We start from the raw sequence: 19,099 nt of genomic DNA, 5'->3' as shown, positions 1-19,099 counted from the left end.
AAACTACAATAAAGTTATTTTTAATTATGTGTTCCTTTAGTGTGAACTTCTTTAAATAGTATTTCTTTTGAATTATTTTACAAAGTACAACTTAGAAGAAGCAAGATATATTTCTCCGTTTTATTTAAATTTCTGCATTATGTTGGTTAGGTACAAATACAGACTGTTTCACTGCAGTATTTGTATAGCTAAAGTTCAGTAACCGTTTTTGAAACTTTCTGTTATTCCTTTGTATTCTTTACTTATGAATCTTAATTCCTTATGAGTGTTTAACAAAAATAAGGAAGATCTTCTAAAAAGCTCTTAGTACATATATGCAAAATAAAATATTGATTCCAACTGTGAAACCAGGTTTTGATACATGCATAAAATATTCTAGTATAGCAAAGAAAAAGGAATGCAGCATAAGAGCACTAGTACATGAAAAAAAAAATAATGAAGAAAGAAAAGAATGAAACAAAATAAAAGCCAACAGGCATTCTAAGGACCTGGTTGAAATTGTTGCTCTAGCTTACTTTACTCATCAAAGGAGCTGGTGGTAGAAACAACAACGGAACTATATTTTGTCCTATTGGTGATATTTGAAATTGGCTAAAGCGATCTCCCTTCTTGAAGCAGCCATCTGGTCTTGATACCTACTCCAGAAAAGATTTATTTAGGTAGGGTTGAACAGACATGCTCATACCGGAGATGGAAAATAAGCAGAGAAGAAACAAGCCGACACAATGAAACTTTCCAGACTTTGCTTTTACAAGCAAAGGACTCCTCTTCTCCTCCTCTGTTTGTGTCTTGGGAGACCAGTTGGTATGGAGGAGAGGCTAAAAGATAGCTAAATGTCTCTGCTTCCCCTGACAAATTCAGGAGGACGCTGGTGGTGGGTGGGTTGAAATAAAAGGAGTACTTTGTCACCGAGAGGAAAGGCCCAGAATTAGATCAGCCATAGTACTGTACGGTCCCTCATTGTTCTCTTTGCTTGAATTCCTTGCTCTGTGAAAGGGAAGCTGTGGATAACTGAATGTCCAACACTGGGTGTCCAAGAAGTAAACTGCAATAGAAAGATGTTATTAAAGAAAAGAGCACTGAAAATTGACTCTTGTGCTCAAACATAGAACTAATTAATTGATTAGAAAATCCAAAGATGATGTTAGTTGTTTTTGTTCTCATGACTCTCAACTACTTGATGTAGATACTAAATATGACAACTTGCACCCATCAATATTTGTTGGTTTTGACTACAAAGCGGTTGGTTTAATTATACAGCTGAGACAACTAAAACATGCAGGATGTTGACCCTAGACACCCCTGAGCTAATCTCTACTTGTGCGGGCCATTATTTTTGCTGCATGCAAAAATAGCAGTTTATTTTTGGCGAACTGTAAAGGGTGTAACCTGCCTCTTTCCAAGTAAACCAGTCTCTCTAATACTCTGAAAGGATACGTGAGTATAGACCATGAATGGATGAATGGATTTTGGTGTGCTTGTTTTCCTTTTTTGCTCTGACTCATTTACATCTGTGGGCCTGTTGTTTTTGTTATTAGTGGTTCTATGTTTGACTTCAATTAGTTTTACATTTTCAAAAGATTTGCAATGAAATATGTGTCATACTTGCTCTCGTTAGTAAATCTAGACTTAAAAACAGTAGTGGTTATTGTGTTGTTTTTGCCTAAATTTTGGAGAATTTGAGTTTTTTTTCCACTGAAAAATAAATTATAAAGTGCATTCTGTTGAGCTTCCAATCCTGCTGCTGGCTATCAGTATAATTGGTCTATGTTGTAGTGAATTAGCACCCCTGTGCTCTTGTGGGTCAGTGAATTACGTCTCGGACTGAAGCTGTGTGCAGTGACTGACGGTACCTTGGGCATATCGACACTGAGGAGATGCTACATCGTAGTCAAGACTGAGCTTTTAATCCCAACCATGCATCGCTAAGGCAAAATCCTTAAGACCCTATGTGTTTGCCGTGCATGCCAATGCACCCTTGGACCCCGGCCGAGCTATTGACGTCTGACCCCTTCTGCGTCAAACACCGAGGTTACTCATAACCCCTGCTCGTCTTTCATTATTGAGATGTGAATGAGGAAGGGCAGAAGGGGGGGTGGTGCTCATCGATCGGTCAGCACAGGAATATTTGATTGTTGCTTGGGTGCCTGTGCCAAGACACTCTTCTTCATTGAAACACACCATATTAAGGTAGTGCAGAGAAAGAAAAGGTTCCGAACACGTTTCAGTCTTTTCACAGTGAACCATGTGGTGTAAATAGATAAAATTGTTTATCAGAAGAACATAGTTTGCTCTCTTGTCATACAAGGCAATTAGCAGCTAAACATCCTTCTGGAAGCTCAGCGCTGTGGGGAATCGTTTGTGAAACAATCCGGTTTTAGGCTTGGAAAAAAAAAGGCCTTTGAAGAAGGAAAGTGCTGGAAGCAAAGACTGGACCAAGTCAGACATTGGAAGTTACCATGGTGACAGCGACTGGAAATAAAAAAATCTGTGCTTAAAGGCAGGCCTCTGTGCGGTGTGTGAGGAGAGCAATGGCAGCAGCGGTGGGGTACAGTGATGCAGCATACTTATTGATTTGTGTGGAGATTTTAAAGTACACTGAATGGAGTGCTGGTTCCTTTTTGGATGTTGACGGAGGGTTTCTCTGCTTCGTGCAGACAAATCTTAAGATACCATCCCCTTTTCTTCCCTTTCCAAATCAACCAAATAAGAGTTATAGGGAAGGATCAGAATCTTTTTGTTGTCACATAAGCTCCCCAAAGCACTCTTTGAACTCAAAGCATCAACAGATGTCTTTTTCTGGGCATAACAGACATGACTTGATGTCTTGAAAATTCTAAGTTGTGGCCTGTCTGCCCTTTTTGTTTTTATTCCCCGTACGTCCCTCTGAAGGCCGGCACAGCAGTGGCACGGCCGACAATCTGGATGAGGAATCTTTCTTGCACCGATCCTTTCGAGATGCACTTAAAATCGCTGCAGGGGTGATTCAGAATATTTTAGATTAGCTCTGTGCTTTCATTTTTGAATAAAGCCTGTCCCGCCTATCATCCCCTTTGAAAAAATGTTAGTGTTTATTCAACCAGTCTCATTGGTTATCAAAAATATAATCCCTCCTAAAATCTAGAAATGAACTTAATTTTATATGTAGCTCGAAAGATTCTACCTTTCTGAGGAGTTAATATATGCACTTAAATACAGAAGATTGTTTTTGTTTCTTAAGTTGTTTTTTTTTTTTTTAAAGTGGGTGTTATTTGTATCAGCGTGGAAATTTTAATACATTATAGAGGAAAAATTAAGTTTAATATGACCCACTAACAAAGAATTAAATTGGTTTTGGATCTTCCATTATATAGTATGTACTTGTAAGAGATTTACTAAAAAAACTAAACAAAATTATAGACACTTAATGTGTAGACTACTTATTGATGCAAGGGTTAGAATGAATAAAATGGGACTCAAGCTACATTAATTAAAGTTAGTTAAAAACCTAAAGTCGTTAAAAGGCTATTTGTCTCAGAAACAGTCTGACTACATAGAATAATTCAGAATTTTAATCTCACATTATTGTAGGAGGAAGCAAAAAAAAAAAAATAATATGGCACAGAAAAACATGAGCAGCCCAGGGCTTTGGAGCTGCAAGGATAACCCTAACCACCAGCAATAAAATGGTGAAAGACTCCATACGGAAAAGAGAGATGCTGTTGATAGTCTCTATAAATTATAGTTCTAATTTCCTTCAGTCTCTGACACATCAGTATCAATGCAACTATGGTTGCAGATGACCTTAGCTTCACATTTGGTAAAAATCTTTTTTTTGCACATCTCTGCAAGAAGAAGAAAGGTTTGCCAAAAATGGCTCCACAGGCTGAAAGCCCCTTGGGGCTACTCGCTGGAAGATAAAGGAAGTGTCACCAAGAAGATATGGAGCAGCATCATCTGTTGGCAAGAATAGAAAAATTCATCTTGTGCAATCGTAAATCATCGGAAAAACCGGCTCGAGTGAATAGGCTTTAGCCGCAAAACAAATTGATATGTAAGGTTAGCGCAAGTTGCAATCCTCCCCTCGTAGTGCGTCTTTGGAGGCACCGCAGGAGATGCCGTGGGCGTTAAGATTTACATATGTGACAGCGCCTAGCCAAGGATTTGTGGCTTGTTTCTGAAAGCTGGAGATATGCAAATCAGACATTCAGCTTCATTTAAGGCTGTTATAATTTACTTATAATGAGGTAGTTTTGAAATACGAGTACAATTTGTATCCCCATCTATATTTTTTTTTTTTGTCAGCAACAGATTTAACCTTAATTTGCAATTTTAGGAAAACTTTTACTGTAATACGTTAGCTTTGCTTAGTATTTCATATTTTGGCTTAAAATTCTGATTTGAAGTACCACCTTTTTGAACACTAAAGGTGAAAGACTTTGACTTGACCATTCTGACACATCAACTCTGTCGATAAGTGAAGATTGTTGCCTTGCTAGTAGCTGTACCGACAGTCCAACGTCAAGTCTAACAATTTTTTTCCCATGTTTTCCCTGAATTCAGTGCCATTTGTTTTCCCATATGTGTTGACCAGCTTCCCTGACTCTACTTGCAGGAACAATGCATGCCAACACCATAATGCTGCCACCACTTTGTCATGTCATGTTGATAATGAACCTCGTCTAACCTGTCATTCTTTGTGATAACAGCCAAATGGTTCCTTATGATTTTTGTCAGCCATGACTTTCATCTTACCATTGTCCCACAAAAGGCAGATCTGGGTGCTCCACATTTAATTGTTCTGTTGACCCCTTTGCTTCACATATTGAAAGCAATGCATCATTTTCCATTCAATTAGTTGATGCTTTGTTTTGGTCCATCACATAAAATATTTGTTAAAAATATCAAGGTTTTTAGTTAGCATTGCAAAGAAAGACAGTAATTTCCAAGATTCAAGTTAATAAAATAAACTAACAATTGTGAACAACCTATCCTTTTTGCTGTTTTAGGTTTATCTACCAAAGGTTCCCGAAGTACCTTAGTGGTTTGTGTACCGCATTTTAAGGAACCCTGGTTTTACATTTTGTTCTTTACCAAATGGAAATCCACTGAGATAGTGTCCTGTTAATGTTCAAGACTGAAGGAAACAACTCCCCCTGGGACATGATCACACGTAACTGAGCATAGCATCAAATGAACTGTCACAGGCTGTATGTTCACTTGTCAGTCCACTGTGGCAGAAATCCCTGCTGCCTTGTTTTAAATGAGCCACAGTCGCATCTAACAGGCATGCTGATGCGTGCTTTTAATTAGTTACTGTCATAGCTGTTGAAACATATATATCATATGTGTCTGGAGGTGCATTGACATTAAAATCCACGTAAAAGACTGTTGTTTAATTGCAGCAGCCGCGTTTATAGTAGTGTTTTATCAATTAACTCATTGGGATTGAACAAAGGGAAAAAAAGAGCATAAAATGTATTAGTTTGGTTCTTCTAATACAAGCAATTCTTTTTCTTTTTTTTTTCCATGAAAAGTCAAAACCATTGTTGTTGAGGCTGAGGATCACTATCAAGTTGAAACCAAACATTGTTATTTGGACTCTTTGTAGCCGTTCAATTTCCAATATCTTTATCTGCAGGCATCTGAGGAACTGGCTGGGGATTTTTTTGCAGAGTTTCTGTTTGCCCTTTAGAGACAGACACTGATGTCTGCTGCGTGCTGCGGCCCTGCCTTGAAAGCAGAAGAAAGCTGCACATGTGAGAGCATATATGAAAGCGGCCGAGCATTTGTGACAGGGAGGATTCATCACACCCAGGCTCTATTGTTTTTGCAACGACTGCTCCAGACTATACTGTACCTATATATTACCAGCATCTGAAAAAAAATGACAATTAGACTGCAATAAAAAGAAGTCCATACACTCATCCAAATTAATGATAATTCATGCGCAGGCTTTTATTGTGTAATTCAAACAGTACCGCAGCTATATAAACTGTAACTGCTGCATAAAAGCAGATATAATGTATTCATGTTTGGATCTGTCCTTTTTCTCTCCCTGATGTTGAATTTGGAAGCATCTGACTCCCCTAGTGCTCTCCAGCAGGTGCCAAATTTATACTTTAATTGAATTTTGCTGTGCACAGCTAGATGGATGTCCACACCATGTGCAGAATCACAGGCTGACCTCTCAAGGGGAGAGAAGAATTACATCACCCAATACTCGTGGCATATAAACAGATGGATTAATTTCTAAGAGGGAGAGTGGTCATATCTGACCGGTATACACCTGAATTTCTTGTGCTTGATACTGTATGGGTTTTTTTTACTTTTTAGTAAGATTACTTTCTTAATTTAAGTAGTTTGCATTTTATTTAAATAACCTTAGAAGATCACTTAAAAGGGTGTTAGGTTTCATTAACTTCTGAAGGCAAACAGTTCAATTACAACCACTTATTGCTATTGTACATCCATTCTTCACTGACACAGTCATACCATGTCCACAATAAAATATAGGCAGAAAAACTATGCGACATGCAAAAATTAAATGTAATGTTAAGCTTAAATATTGAACATCAGACCAACTAGGTTGCATATCCAGAACAGGCATTCCTAATGGCCATTTGGTTCAGTCCTTCACCTCTCCTGATACCATTTTCATAGTTATTTGGGTTTAGTTAAATCACCAGATTCCTCTCATCATACATTCTTACGAAACCATTAAAGAGGGGTGTAATTGCTTTTGTTGCTCCCTGATAAATTTGCTGTTGCTCTACCAGCTTATTTTCTACCCAGTAGAGCCAGCTAGTGGAGGCAGATAGAAAATAAACTCTCCTTGAAGGAATACTTGTCTCTGACTTTTCAGAGCACATACCGTTCCTTCTTTGTATTGGATTTCTTATCTTCCATTCTCTACAAAGAGGAACCCACACACCTCCTGAAATGTTGAGGGTATGGTTCTAGGTTTACCATTACTTGTAGGACAATAGTATGTAATATAATTTGCTTTATACTTAAGAAAAAACAAGCAATAAGTTTGCATGATTGAGAAATTTGATTTGAAAAAAAAAATTTAAATCTACAAGTAGTTTCTGTGTTCACAATTTCAATATATTTCATCACTTTATAAGGCAAATAGTTTTTTGGGGTCTTTAAAAGTTTGAATAAGTTTGAGATCACTTCTTTTTAAGCTTTGGAAAACTTATCAACAGAAAGATCAAATATATATATTTAAGGTCTATGCAAATGTTTTCCTATACTTTTCAAGAACATGTACTATCCATACATCTTCAACGGTTGCAGATAGTTTTTTCTGACTCTTACTTATTTCATGCACCACTTCTGCTTCTTCTCAGTACTTGTTTCTTAAAAAAAAAAAAAAAAATACTCTGCCCTGTTCCAAAATATCACACGTTTTCAGATAACAGTTCCTTGTGAAACACTTTGTTACAAGAATAGAACGTCTGTCAAAGTTTAAAGAAATAAATAACAAAAAATGTGGTATCAACAGTCCACAAACATTGAAAAAGTCGAGAAGTTAAATTAACTGGATTATTGATCCATAAGCACCTCGGTCCCACGGTTTTTTACAAAATATAATTATAATTAAAGCTCTCTGTAAAGTGGCCTATCTTAGCACATGGTTACCATGTATTCATCAAGCTTTGCTTGTGTTTGTGCTTTAGGCTTCTGGATTGTTGCCAAGCAGAGCTTCATGGATGAGTCTATAAAGCCTCAGTATCAACTTAGGGGCCTGAAAATATTGGAGTAGTCTGCTGCCTGGTTGGTCATCTTTCACCCAAACTAGCCACGCTGCTTCAGCGCTTCCATATTTCTTTTTGCTTTTCTAGGACGAACTGCATCTTATCTTCCAAATGCAATATTAGAGAGGGACCAAACTGAGTGATGTCAAATCTTATGAAACCTACTAATCGCTGTGAATGGCTGTGAGGGATTACGTTTGTCGGGTAGCAAAAAAAGCTTGAAATAGCCTTTTTTGTAAGCAGTGTTAGGGGTTTATAAGGAGTGATTAATACTGACCTTTGTTTGACCATTCCCAATGAAACTTTCTCTTCTTCACTTAGCAGAGCTCCATAAAGGTTGCTCACACATACTGACATACAGAAAAATGTCCAGATCTCCTCGTGCTGTCAGCACTTTACTTATTTCTGCTTAGTTCCAGTCTGCTAATCCAATAAAAACTAAACATGGTTGACGTTTTCTCACCTATACCAAGGCACATCTGACAGAGCTTGATGGTTCTCTTAAGTTTTGTACTATACTGTTGATGCCTCCCTTTTCTTGCGATGTGTTGCTCAACATATTGATCCAATCAGCGGTTCATACTTGCATTTCTGTGAGGACGTGTTCACATATTTGTACAGCAGCATGCAAGCTTAAGCATTTGAGAACAGCGAGTTCCTTCAGCGGCGCACTTCAAATCCTCTGCGCCCACGCTCGGCTATTGTGTCTATGTTGTAGACATTCATTCCTGATCTTTCTCCTCTGCCTCTTAATCTGCACTAAGCGGATCTCTTGATGTTGGAGAAACAAAGTGTTCAGATCTAAAATAAAGGGAGTGTCTGAGAGTGGGACTCAGCAATGACTCTACAGTTTGGTGGGGCTCATGTGATCAATTTTAGGTTTCACTAATCCTTAGCCAAATGCGCAATTACGCAAAACTTTTTCAAAAGATTATTTTAGTTTTCTTTCCTATGTTACAAAAATGAATTCAACAATCTGTTAAAGCGACAACTTTCAACTTTTTTTTTATGGGTCTGTATATATAGAAGTGGGTGATGTTAACAAAATATCCCAATATTTCTTTCTGTATGGATTGATTTTGATAGTGGTCACAATGTTTTTTTTCTGATTGAAATTCTTGTTTCTAAGATTCCATCCATTTAATATAAAAATAGACTAATTCAACTGATTATAGTAAATAATTAAAGAGCTTCATTATCGTAAATTACCATAAATTAAATGGACCATACCCTTAAGCATCGTCGGACTTTATGGATAACAAACGAGTACATCTACATGTTCGTTTTCTGAACAGGCCATATAGTGTTGCTCAAAATTCATTTGAATTATTTGTTTCAGTACGTGTATGAAGTAATGCAAATGAAGTTACCATGGTTACTCTTATTGTAAACTATTGTAATAATTTCTTTTGCCCAACTCTAATAAACCGTGGGGAGGAATTGAAGTAGCCATCCAAAGCACAAGGGTGTTCATATGTGCTCCTGGCACCAGGACATCCTAGGCTACAGTTTAATGATCGACTTTGTTGTCTCTGTCCACCGACCCCTACCTGGTGGTTGTTGGGGGAGAGTACTAGTCAGCGACTTCCGTATGGCTTTGAGATGACTCTGGTCTCAAGGGGAAAATGAGCAATTCTAAAACTGCTCATAAAAGAATAGAAGTATAGATATTATGAAATGTGTAGGGGCCGTACACCAATATGTCAGTTAGATGATGTTTTAGATATCCTTCTTCCCTTTTCCCAGAGCGCATTTCAGAACAACAACCACAAATATCACCTAACCCACAAGAAAGGATAAACGCTGTTTGTTGCAGCTGGGACAGATTTCATTGTCTTCAAGGTAATGAGTCAGTTCTACCGTGAGTGTTTAAGACCACCACTGTAGCGTATTGGGTCAGGAATATTGACCCTTTTGTCACTTTTTTTCCCCTCTCCTCCTTCCCCACATTTCTTACAAACACAAACTCTCAAGTGTGTGTCCACAGCAGGCAAAGAATCCAAACACTACTCCGAACACATGAAACGCACAGTTCAAACATGAGCTGTTTCTTGGCACACAGAGTGTTATTTCAGCACATTGAACATCGTTTGTTTTCTTGACACGGGAGCTAATGCCAGGTGTAAAAATTCTGCCTGAATGAAATGAAATTGGCTCTTACGTTAGCAGGCTGCTCTCATTGGTAATACTGCATTACCGATAATAACATTAACAGGTGCAACTTATTATAAAGAAAAGTAAAAGAAAAAAAAAGTTTACTTTTTGACTTGCGACAGTAATATTTAGCTGTTTGTTTAGAATGGAAGAATACAGGCAACAACATTAAGGTGACAGGCAATAAATAGACTCACATGAAGTATATTGAAGTTTATGTATAAAAAATATATTGCATATCACACAAAACCAATAAAGACAGAAATTGTAACACATAACAGGTATGCCATGTATGACCCTCAAAAATTGTGAAAAATAGACATTATTCCATTATTCTTTAATATTGCTCCAACAGTGAAACATAATAACAAAAAGTTAAGTGGAAGAAAAACTTTGGTAGATAAGGGATAGAAATAACAATAACATGGGAATTATTGAGGAAATATCCATTTGAGAGTTTGGAGGAGATTCACAGGATGTGGTCTGGTGCTGTTGTCAATGTTTCAAAAGCAGTCCGAAAGGGATTTATCCAGTACATTAATAGTTCAGATGCAGAATTCCAGCTCTTTGTGCTTTTTTAACTCTCTTCAGGCTACATTTCTTAGCCTTCAGATTTGAAATAAAACAAAAAATAAATTCTCCTCTTGGTATAAAGTTTGTTTGTTTTTTTGTGCTAGAGATGTTACAGTCTTTCATTCAGTCACCAATTCATGTTTGGTAGTATTTGCACCTTGTCTGGGTTCAATGCAACCAGGAGGAGTGAGCTTCGAAGTCAACCAGAGTGGGGATCAGCCTGTGATTACAGCAACTGCAGTTTGTGCTTACATTAGGCTCTGATGCTTTGTGTTTTATCTTCTCTCATCAGCTGGCTCCCTGACTTCTAATCTGCCAATTATAAAACAGCAGATGTAAGGAACATGGAAAGAGGAAAAAAAGGCAGTCTGAAAAGAAAATCAGGATAAAAGTAACATATATGTCACCTTCTTTTTTCAAACCCTTGGTGGGCAGTGATTATATCCTTGGGCCTTTTGAAATCGTTAATCCTATGGTGACATTTTTTTCTGATAAAGAACAGTAAGAACAGCTACATCAGGCTAATACCACCTGTGTTTCATTCTTTACTTGTGATATATTACATCAGCTTCAGACCACCTGCATTTTCATACACATTTCAGCATATAACCCAGACTTAAACCACTTCACCTTCTCTTTGTTAGTTCAAAGAGGTCTATAATAGCCAAGTGTCTGCTGCAATCCTTTAACTCTACGTTTTGATTCAGTGACAGTTCTGTGGCCTTCAATCTAACAGGATTCTCCCTTTGAATTCCCCATTGGTTCATGCTTAATATGTTTAGGTCTCTATGCCGCTTCAAAAGAATGGAGTTGAACTGTTTTCAGTTTCTGGAAAGGAACTAGGAAATGCTTATACTATTTATGTTTCATTGGCACCATCTATCCATACATCTATAAATAATTAAACAATAGCATTTTGGACAAAAAACTGTATTTTGGTTGGGAAATTCACTTGGCAGTTAAAATCCTTAGTGGAAACATGAAAGGATGGATTTGTCCAGCTTTTTTACTGATTCCTTTTCATCCTACATTTTCTGCAGTTTCCACATTAAAATCCTGACCACTGTGCAAATATGTGACAGAAATTCATGAATTTGACACTGAAAAATAAACAGAAACCCCATCATTCTTTCTCCAGCCTTTGATGCCCCTTCGGAAATTTGCTCAGACAATATTTAATCAGACAGCATCTGCGGCTGCTTGTTTTTGTGCATGCAGTGATAAAAATGAACATGGATTGTTTTTCTTTTTTAAGTGGGTCAAGATAGGCTCAGATTAAGTTTGCAATCCATGTTAAATAAACATTCCGATGTTTAATCCCCCAGGAGGATGTTAAATTGAAAAGGCGTGTGATTAAAAGTCCAGATTTGTTCATAGCCTTTACCTCAAAGGGTATGGATTAGCAAAGCTGTGTTCACGTCGGACCCTTAAATGTGAATGTGCAGCTAAATGAGTCAACGGGCACTTAATGATGTCAGACGAAAAAAATAATTGGTGCATTGCGTTTGTGTCTCAGTTTGCTTCATCGGATGGTTCTCCATTTAAAACTTTTGCTGGTTCCATCGCTTCAATCCACAGTGAACACACCCAAATTTAGCTTGCATTTACCTGCTTATTATAAACCAGCCACCTCCAAACTGACTGCTGGATACATTTCAGTCAGGAAAAGAACGGGGGAGACCATAACCCTGCCTTGGTAATCCTTTCTCGGTTTCATCGGCTTGACCCCTTATTTATTTGATTGTCATTTACTGCCTTTGCATTAGCTCTTGGTAGGTAGGAACTGTAGCTTACCAACAGCTGACCGCTGTGACTGAGCGAGGAAGATGGATGATTGGTCGGGTTCATGAACCCATAAAGCTCACATGGGAGGAAGTTGGCGGACCATATCTCATTACCGGCTCAGGCCTGAAATGAGATGGGTCCCTTTTTTGCCTGTCCCTCACCGCTCCGATTGATTAGTCAGCAGCCAATCAATGTTAATTAAGGTGTAGAGAATCATTTAATTGTGGCATATGAATCATGGTGTCAGACCCTTCCTTGACCTTCACAGGACTTAGACTGTGAACCGTCTAAATACTGTTTGTATATTGGAGGGTAATGGCAGTGTGTAAATGAGCACAGGTTTGATGGACGCCTGCCCTGAATGTGCTGCAGTCTGCAGCAGTAAACCTCTCGTAGATCGGAGCAGAGACAGGATCAGACTTGGCATGCTATTGTGCAAAAGCTTCCTAATACCTAGGATAAAAAAAGCATTCAAAGGTTAATCTTGTTGACTTATTCAGTTTAAAAAATATATATAAACATTGTTGTGTTAATTCCATACCAAGATATACTTCAAGTGTTTATTTCCTTTTTTTTCCAAATAGAAAGACAATATGAAATTAATTAATACAGAAATGTTATGTTGTAGTCATGGTACAGCGTACGTATTTGTGGGACACACTGCTAATTTGACAATTGTCAAGCTGTCACTGGCACTCTCCACCAGGATGGTTGTGGTCCAGAGGTAAGTTTCTACTGTCAATGATGACACATTCAGTGATTTGGGAAGCCATCGTTTCTGCTGGTATTGTTGCACTGTTTTGTTAAGTCCAAAGTCAGATGTAGCCATCTGCTATTTCCTGTTGCTTTGGCAGCTTGTTCTATTCCTTTCCACTTACGTTTTAAAACCATTCCTGGAAGCAGTGCTCTCAAAAGCCAGGCACACTGACCCTTACTGGTTTAACTTTGTTGTGGAGTTTGTCTTAGGTTATGCAAGAATTTTGCTCTATTTTCTACAGGGAAGCCTAGCAAATACAGATTTTACAGTATTTATACGGAAAATATGTAGCATCCACATCTGCTGGTATTTTATCGTAAATTATAGTGTAATATTTGGAAACCTTTTTGCAGAAGTAGATTCAAAAAGATGCAAAGTTTTGATTTTTCTATCAACTACCATTTATAAATATTGAAAGTAACATAAGTAAATGCTTGAAAATATATCCACTGCTGTGTATAATAATCCATATAATTCTATACTTTTTTATTTGTAAAATAAACTCATTGATTATATCAACTATTGAGATGCGCTTTTATTTTCCAAATGGATGCAGAAACCCAACAGATCTATATCTGTCAAAACGTTTAAAGCTTAATGTTGTGAGATAAGTGCTTCTCTTATGCGAGGCGAGAGGCTCTCCGTGCATATGAAGTGGCGCTTTGATTGATGAGTGCCAAAAACAAAATGGCACTGGAGAACACCACAGGCACCAAAATTGTGTTCTTTAATGAACACCAGCATTTCATGCTGGAGATGATTGTGCAGTCAGTTGATGGTGTCTACCCCCTTCCCCACAACCTCCCCCTACCACAACATCCATCCATCATGTGATAATAACGCTCCAACCTGTGCATGGTCTGGTTGGTACACCCATGACTTTCAACTCTATTCCTCCACAGAAAGATGAATTTGTCTCTGCCAGAGCCAAATGAACCTTAAAAAGAGGGGATCTTCTTAACTTTGTAGATTTCAAAAAATAGTATGGCGCCTCTGTTATTTAGTTTGATTGATGTCTGATTAAAATCAGTCTCCTTGGCAAAGTTATGTAAATCTTTTAAAGTTGTGTTTCTCTACATTGTTCCTTGAAATTCAAAAATCTGAAGTTTGATCTACAGTGGGATCTACTGGGCATTAAGGGATCCTTTCCTTTATGATGTGCAAGTCATACTGGGTTTGTTTGCAGACCACACAGAAAGGGAATCTAATAATGTACCATACTGTTAAAATAAACAGTAGTTTAAAGTAATATGGTAACATATTGAGTACCAGATGTCATTTTGCCATATTTTAAAAGTTGTGCTATGCAAAAGACTTGTTAAATATGACACTAGGGCTATTTGCTAGCTTAACATTACGTTTTGAGGGTACAAGGTTCTTTTTCTTAGCCTATGATGTTCACTGTGATGTTCACAGCAGAGACCCTATTTCAGATCTTAGCTATAAGCACTGCTAAGCTTTCTAGCTTGGTTGCACAGTGTGAGAGATTGCATTACATCAGCCAAAAGCAAATCTTAGTGTTACTATCAGGAGGAGTTGGAGATATAAAATAATCCACCTGGTGTTCCTGGGCATGCTCGTATGCAGGAAAATGGTAGCAGGGATGTAGATGTTTTGTTTATATCTCTACATTCAGTGGAGGAGATATTCTAGTGTTCATTAAAGTGAGATATTTAGCACTTTTGCTAGCCAGTCAGTCCAGCCTTCGTCTTCAAACACCACAGTTGAGAATCTCTTTCTGAGAAAGTCCATATGTGATATTTAGTGTTTACTGTCATGCATTGTGCCCACTGATTGCTGTTTGTACCTTTTGATAATTGATTCTATGATTTCTGCAGATGTAACAACAGGACCCAGTGTGCCGTGGTAGCCGGACCAGACGTATTTCCTGACCCATGCCCGGGAACCTACAAATACCTGGAAGTCCAATACGAATGTGTGCCCTACAGTATGTATTTTCCACTCTTGCGTACATTTCTACAGCTCTCAGTCATACTAATGCCTTCTTAGCAAGTTCATCATAACTCTATCAGTGCTGCTCTTAAGGTTCAAAGATGTCTTAAGTGCACATTGCAGTGGTAAACCTTTGCTGGGGATGTCATGATGATTCTTTTGTAATTGTGTATTGAAGTAGATACAGAAAAAAAATAGAGCAGAGAAATGTCAACAACATGGGATGTCTTTAAGATATTTGACTTAACCCAGGAGGGAACGTTTCATTGTTGTCTTTATCTATGTTAAATTTACAAAATTTACGAACCAAATATTTTATTTGTCTAACAGAATCACGGCATGGAGGATTTCGAAAAAGAAATATTCCCTACTTGTAACACTTTATTTAAGCATTTTAAGAATTTGCTAGAAGTTGCACACATATCAAGTCTGCACACATGATAAGAAAAATAAAGTTTGCTTGTTTTCTGGAAACCAAGCAAATGTTTAGCTCTCTGAGGCATTTCTAAAGGGATTCATTCTAATGGTTTAATTTCTGCACCAGTTAAAGAACCTTTTCAAGCTGCAATAAACTTTAGTGGAAATGTTTTGGTGTGGGTGGAAAAGGTAAGAATGGGGTTACAGGATGAACACATGAAGAGGAAATCTACATGAGGTCAGAGGAAATGGAATGGACATTGCCATATAACCCTAGGTATTGTTTTAGGGCGACTTTTCAGCGTATCATCAAAGCCGGTCATGTCGCCTGCCAAGATTCTGATGTGCTGCCTGTCAGGGCTGATATGGGGAAAAAATGTTTGAATAAATCTGGCAGTGGGCTTTCAGATATATGGTCTGCTGTAGCCACGGGATTGAGGGGAATTGTAGTAATTCAAATTCAAATCAAAACCATCTTCCTAACATGTTAGGTGTTTACATGGCTCCCTTTAGAAGTTTGACAGACAGCAGCTTTGATCTTGTGATGCAAGAACTCTTTTTCTTCCCAGTGATCTAAAGCCTGCAAACGCCTCTTTTATATCTGACTCCTTCCTGTTTGCACATTTTGTCATTCCAGCCACACAGTGTCTTTTTTTTTTTTTCTTTTTTTAAGGTGTAAAACACTCCAACCCAGCTTCGGCAGCTTCGGTGTACAGAGACATACTTGGTCTGAACTGTGGCCTACAACAGCACTTAGTTTTCCATAATATCCTGTCCTTCATATCCTGCAGTGGTTCCTGTTGGAACTAACTTGAACTTTTGTTCCATGCACTTATAATGTTGACTTCACAGTTTGATAGCACTCGCATATTGTTATATTACTGGAACAGGATTATACTTTTTCCGCTTGTTGGGCTGTTTGTTATGTTCCCAGTTGTTGTGCAAATTATATTTTATCGTACTTGATCACTGCCATTTACTGTGCAGTGTATTCTCAAAATTCATGAAAGTGATGGACAAAAAACTATTTACAGAAGACGAACAATATTTAAGAATAGTGTAAGACTTGTGTTGTTACAACGCTGGTAATCTCATGTATCAATATATGTGCATTAGTAACTAAAAGGTTGGAGCTAAGAAGTGTAAAAAACAAATTTGCTTAGCTACTTACAGTACTGCATTGAAAATGAATAAAAAATCAGAGAATTGTTATGTTAAAAAGAATGAATGTTTAAAAATAATACTTAGAAAACCTGAAGAGCTGCGAGTGTCAGTTATTAAAATAAATTGAATATGAAATAAATAGGAGCCATCAAAAATTATAGATAGCATTGTATCTCTAAGTTATGTTCTATTCCAAATTGATGGTGAGTAAAGGGTCCAACATAGTGGCTCCAGACAAAGAGACATTCAAATGGAGGTTTGGGTTTCAGCCAGTTTTCATCCGTTATATTTAGTGTAATTGAGCTCTATTCCAAAGGGATGTTGGCTGGTCCACCTTAACCGTGATGCCTAAATTACTCCTGTCTGATCACACATGGTAAATATGCTCAAGCCTATACTCTTGTGCAAATTTTTAAACCGTTTTTAACTTTTTTACAGTCATATTTAGCCACATAATTAGACTTCATGGCTCCATTCAAAAAGCGGCTTACAGCCAATGCTAAAGGTCATTATTTTCCACATCCCTGTTGAAGCAATAATATTAATAATATTTGCCCTTTAGGGCAAAATAAATTTCTGTTCTACCTCTGGGATATAAGGTGTGAGTTTTCAGTCTTATGTAAGTATTTTCAGCAGAAAAAAAAATACTTATGCATTTGTTAAAGAAAGAACTAAAATTAAAGAAATAAATGTCCAGCTACATAATTGCTGTAATTTTCTTGCCTCCAGTTTGAACTTCAGTAGTGTAACTATGGGTGGTGGCCAGAAATCACTGTTGGATAAAAAAAAGTCTTCATTTCCATAAAAAAAAAAGAAACAAACAAAAAAAAGAACAGATGACTTTCAGGGATTTTTAAATATACTACAAAATATTAGCAGAGCAACTTAAATTCACCACCATCTTTAGGACAAAATTCAAAAAAATTCATGTCTAACTGTCCAAATAATGTAGTCAGATCTTTTTTTGTCTAGAATGAATTGAAAGGTGCAACAAAATACAACAATAAATGTGTAGATTTTACTATTGTTATGATTGTCACTGAAATGTAGAAACTTTGATACATTTCGGCACTTATCAAAGTGTAGAAACTTACAAGAAAGCCTCTGTGCTAAGTCCAATTTATTTAGCTGTGCAAAAATCATAAAGCATCTATAATGGCAACTGTGGAAACTTCAGTGAGTTTCATTTAAGAATAATAATACATAGATTTTATGAGATTCCAGGTTATTCTAGAATTAAAACAATTTTTAAGAGTGATTTGTCACTTTTAATATCTTCATTTCTACATATCCATTGCCTTCCACCTTTCTGAGATTGGATTAAAGGGGTAACAGGTCCTGAATGGGTACCACACATTCCTCTCTCCAGTGATGCCCTCCAGCTCGTTTTGAGGGATCCTAAGACATTCCTAAATCATCATAGTTACGTAGTCCATCCAGCAATTTTTCTAACCCCTATCCAGAATAAGAAAACAAAGCTAATCCTTTACAGATTAAGACTGTGTAGAATCCCCTTCTCATTGACAAGCCTTGATCCCAATACTTTTTTTTTTAACCGTACTTAAATTTCTCCCTCTACTACATTTAAATTCTGTCCTTCATCTGCACCCTTCATGATCCTCCACACCTTCCTTTACCATTGCTTTGCTTCTTTGATCTCTCACTCTGTGGTCTCTTCTCCTCTTCCCTTCGACCACTTTCACTTTTACATCTGTATTCCGCTTGGGGAGCCTCTTTTTTCTTTTAGGGATAAATTACTGCTCTCCTCTCTCCACCGATATCTTCATAAAGCGACATGATAGCAGACTCAGATGTGCCGTTAATAATGGCAGGGAGGGGAGTGTGCTAAATCGATGGACACATGCCGTAGATACAATATTGATTTAATTAATTTGCGATTTGATCCGCTCCATCAGTTGTAATGGAGGGACAAAAAAGAAGTTATAATAATTACCGCCAAGAGTGGCGGTGTCTGTGGGTGGCAGTGTCACAAGCCAAGGCAATGCGTCATTTTTCAATTGAGCTGCTGTCTGAATAATTGTTTGATCTAAGATCTGACTTTCCTGTAAGGAGGTAGAATGATGGTGAACAATCAAAGAGGTTAAAACAGTAGTAGCAGAAGGGAGAAATTAAGAAAACTCGTTTAAACTCGGTCTACAAAGTTGGTTCAGTGGGATTGAGGTCAGAGATTTTATATATTGTGCATCTGGAAAGTATTCCCAGTGCTTCACTTTTTAAACATTTTATAATGTAACACTATCATTACAAAGTTTATTAAAGTCTAAAAAAATGTTTTTTCAAATTTGTTAAAAAAAACCTAGAAAAACACTTTTAGAAAGCCTATGCTTTATACTTTACTGATCTACCATTGGCAGCAATTATAAACTCAGGTCTTTTTGGATTTGATGCCACAAACTAAGCACACCTATAAGCCGTTTCACCTCTTCTTCTTCGCAGTTCTTATCAAGCTCTATTAGGTTGGATGGGAGACATCTGTGCAGCCATTTTCAGATCTATCCAGAGATGATCAATCAGATTCAAACCTGGACTTTGG

General features: G+C 37.4%; 1 protein-coding gene across 13 annotated transcripts in view; it reads left to right on the top strand.

The window, feature by feature from the left end:
- The window catches only part of LOC122819845 (adhesion G protein-coupled receptor L3-like), a 265,919-nt gene that overhangs the window by 126,551 nt on the left and 120,269 nt on the right, over window positions 1-19,099 (top strand). For all 13 annotated transcript variants that reach the window (XM_044096839.1, XM_044096838.1, XM_044096837.1 and 10 more), the window contains exon 5: window positions 14,850-14,959. In XM_044096839.1, the coding sequence (XP_043952774.1) occupies window positions 14,850-14,959 (110 nt within the window). The remainder of the gene's footprint in view (window positions 1-14,849; window positions 14,960-19,099) is intronic.

The sequence above is a fragment of the Gambusia affinis genome, linkage group LG18, assembly GCF_019740435.1.
Source record: "Gambusia affinis linkage group LG18, SWU_Gaff_1.0, whole genome shotgun sequence".
Lineage (NCBI taxonomy): Eukaryota > Metazoa > Chordata > Actinopteri > Cyprinodontiformes > Poeciliidae > Gambusia > Gambusia affinis.
Note: the sequence above shows the minus strand (reverse complement) of the source record. Positions and strands in the feature narration are given on the sequence as shown.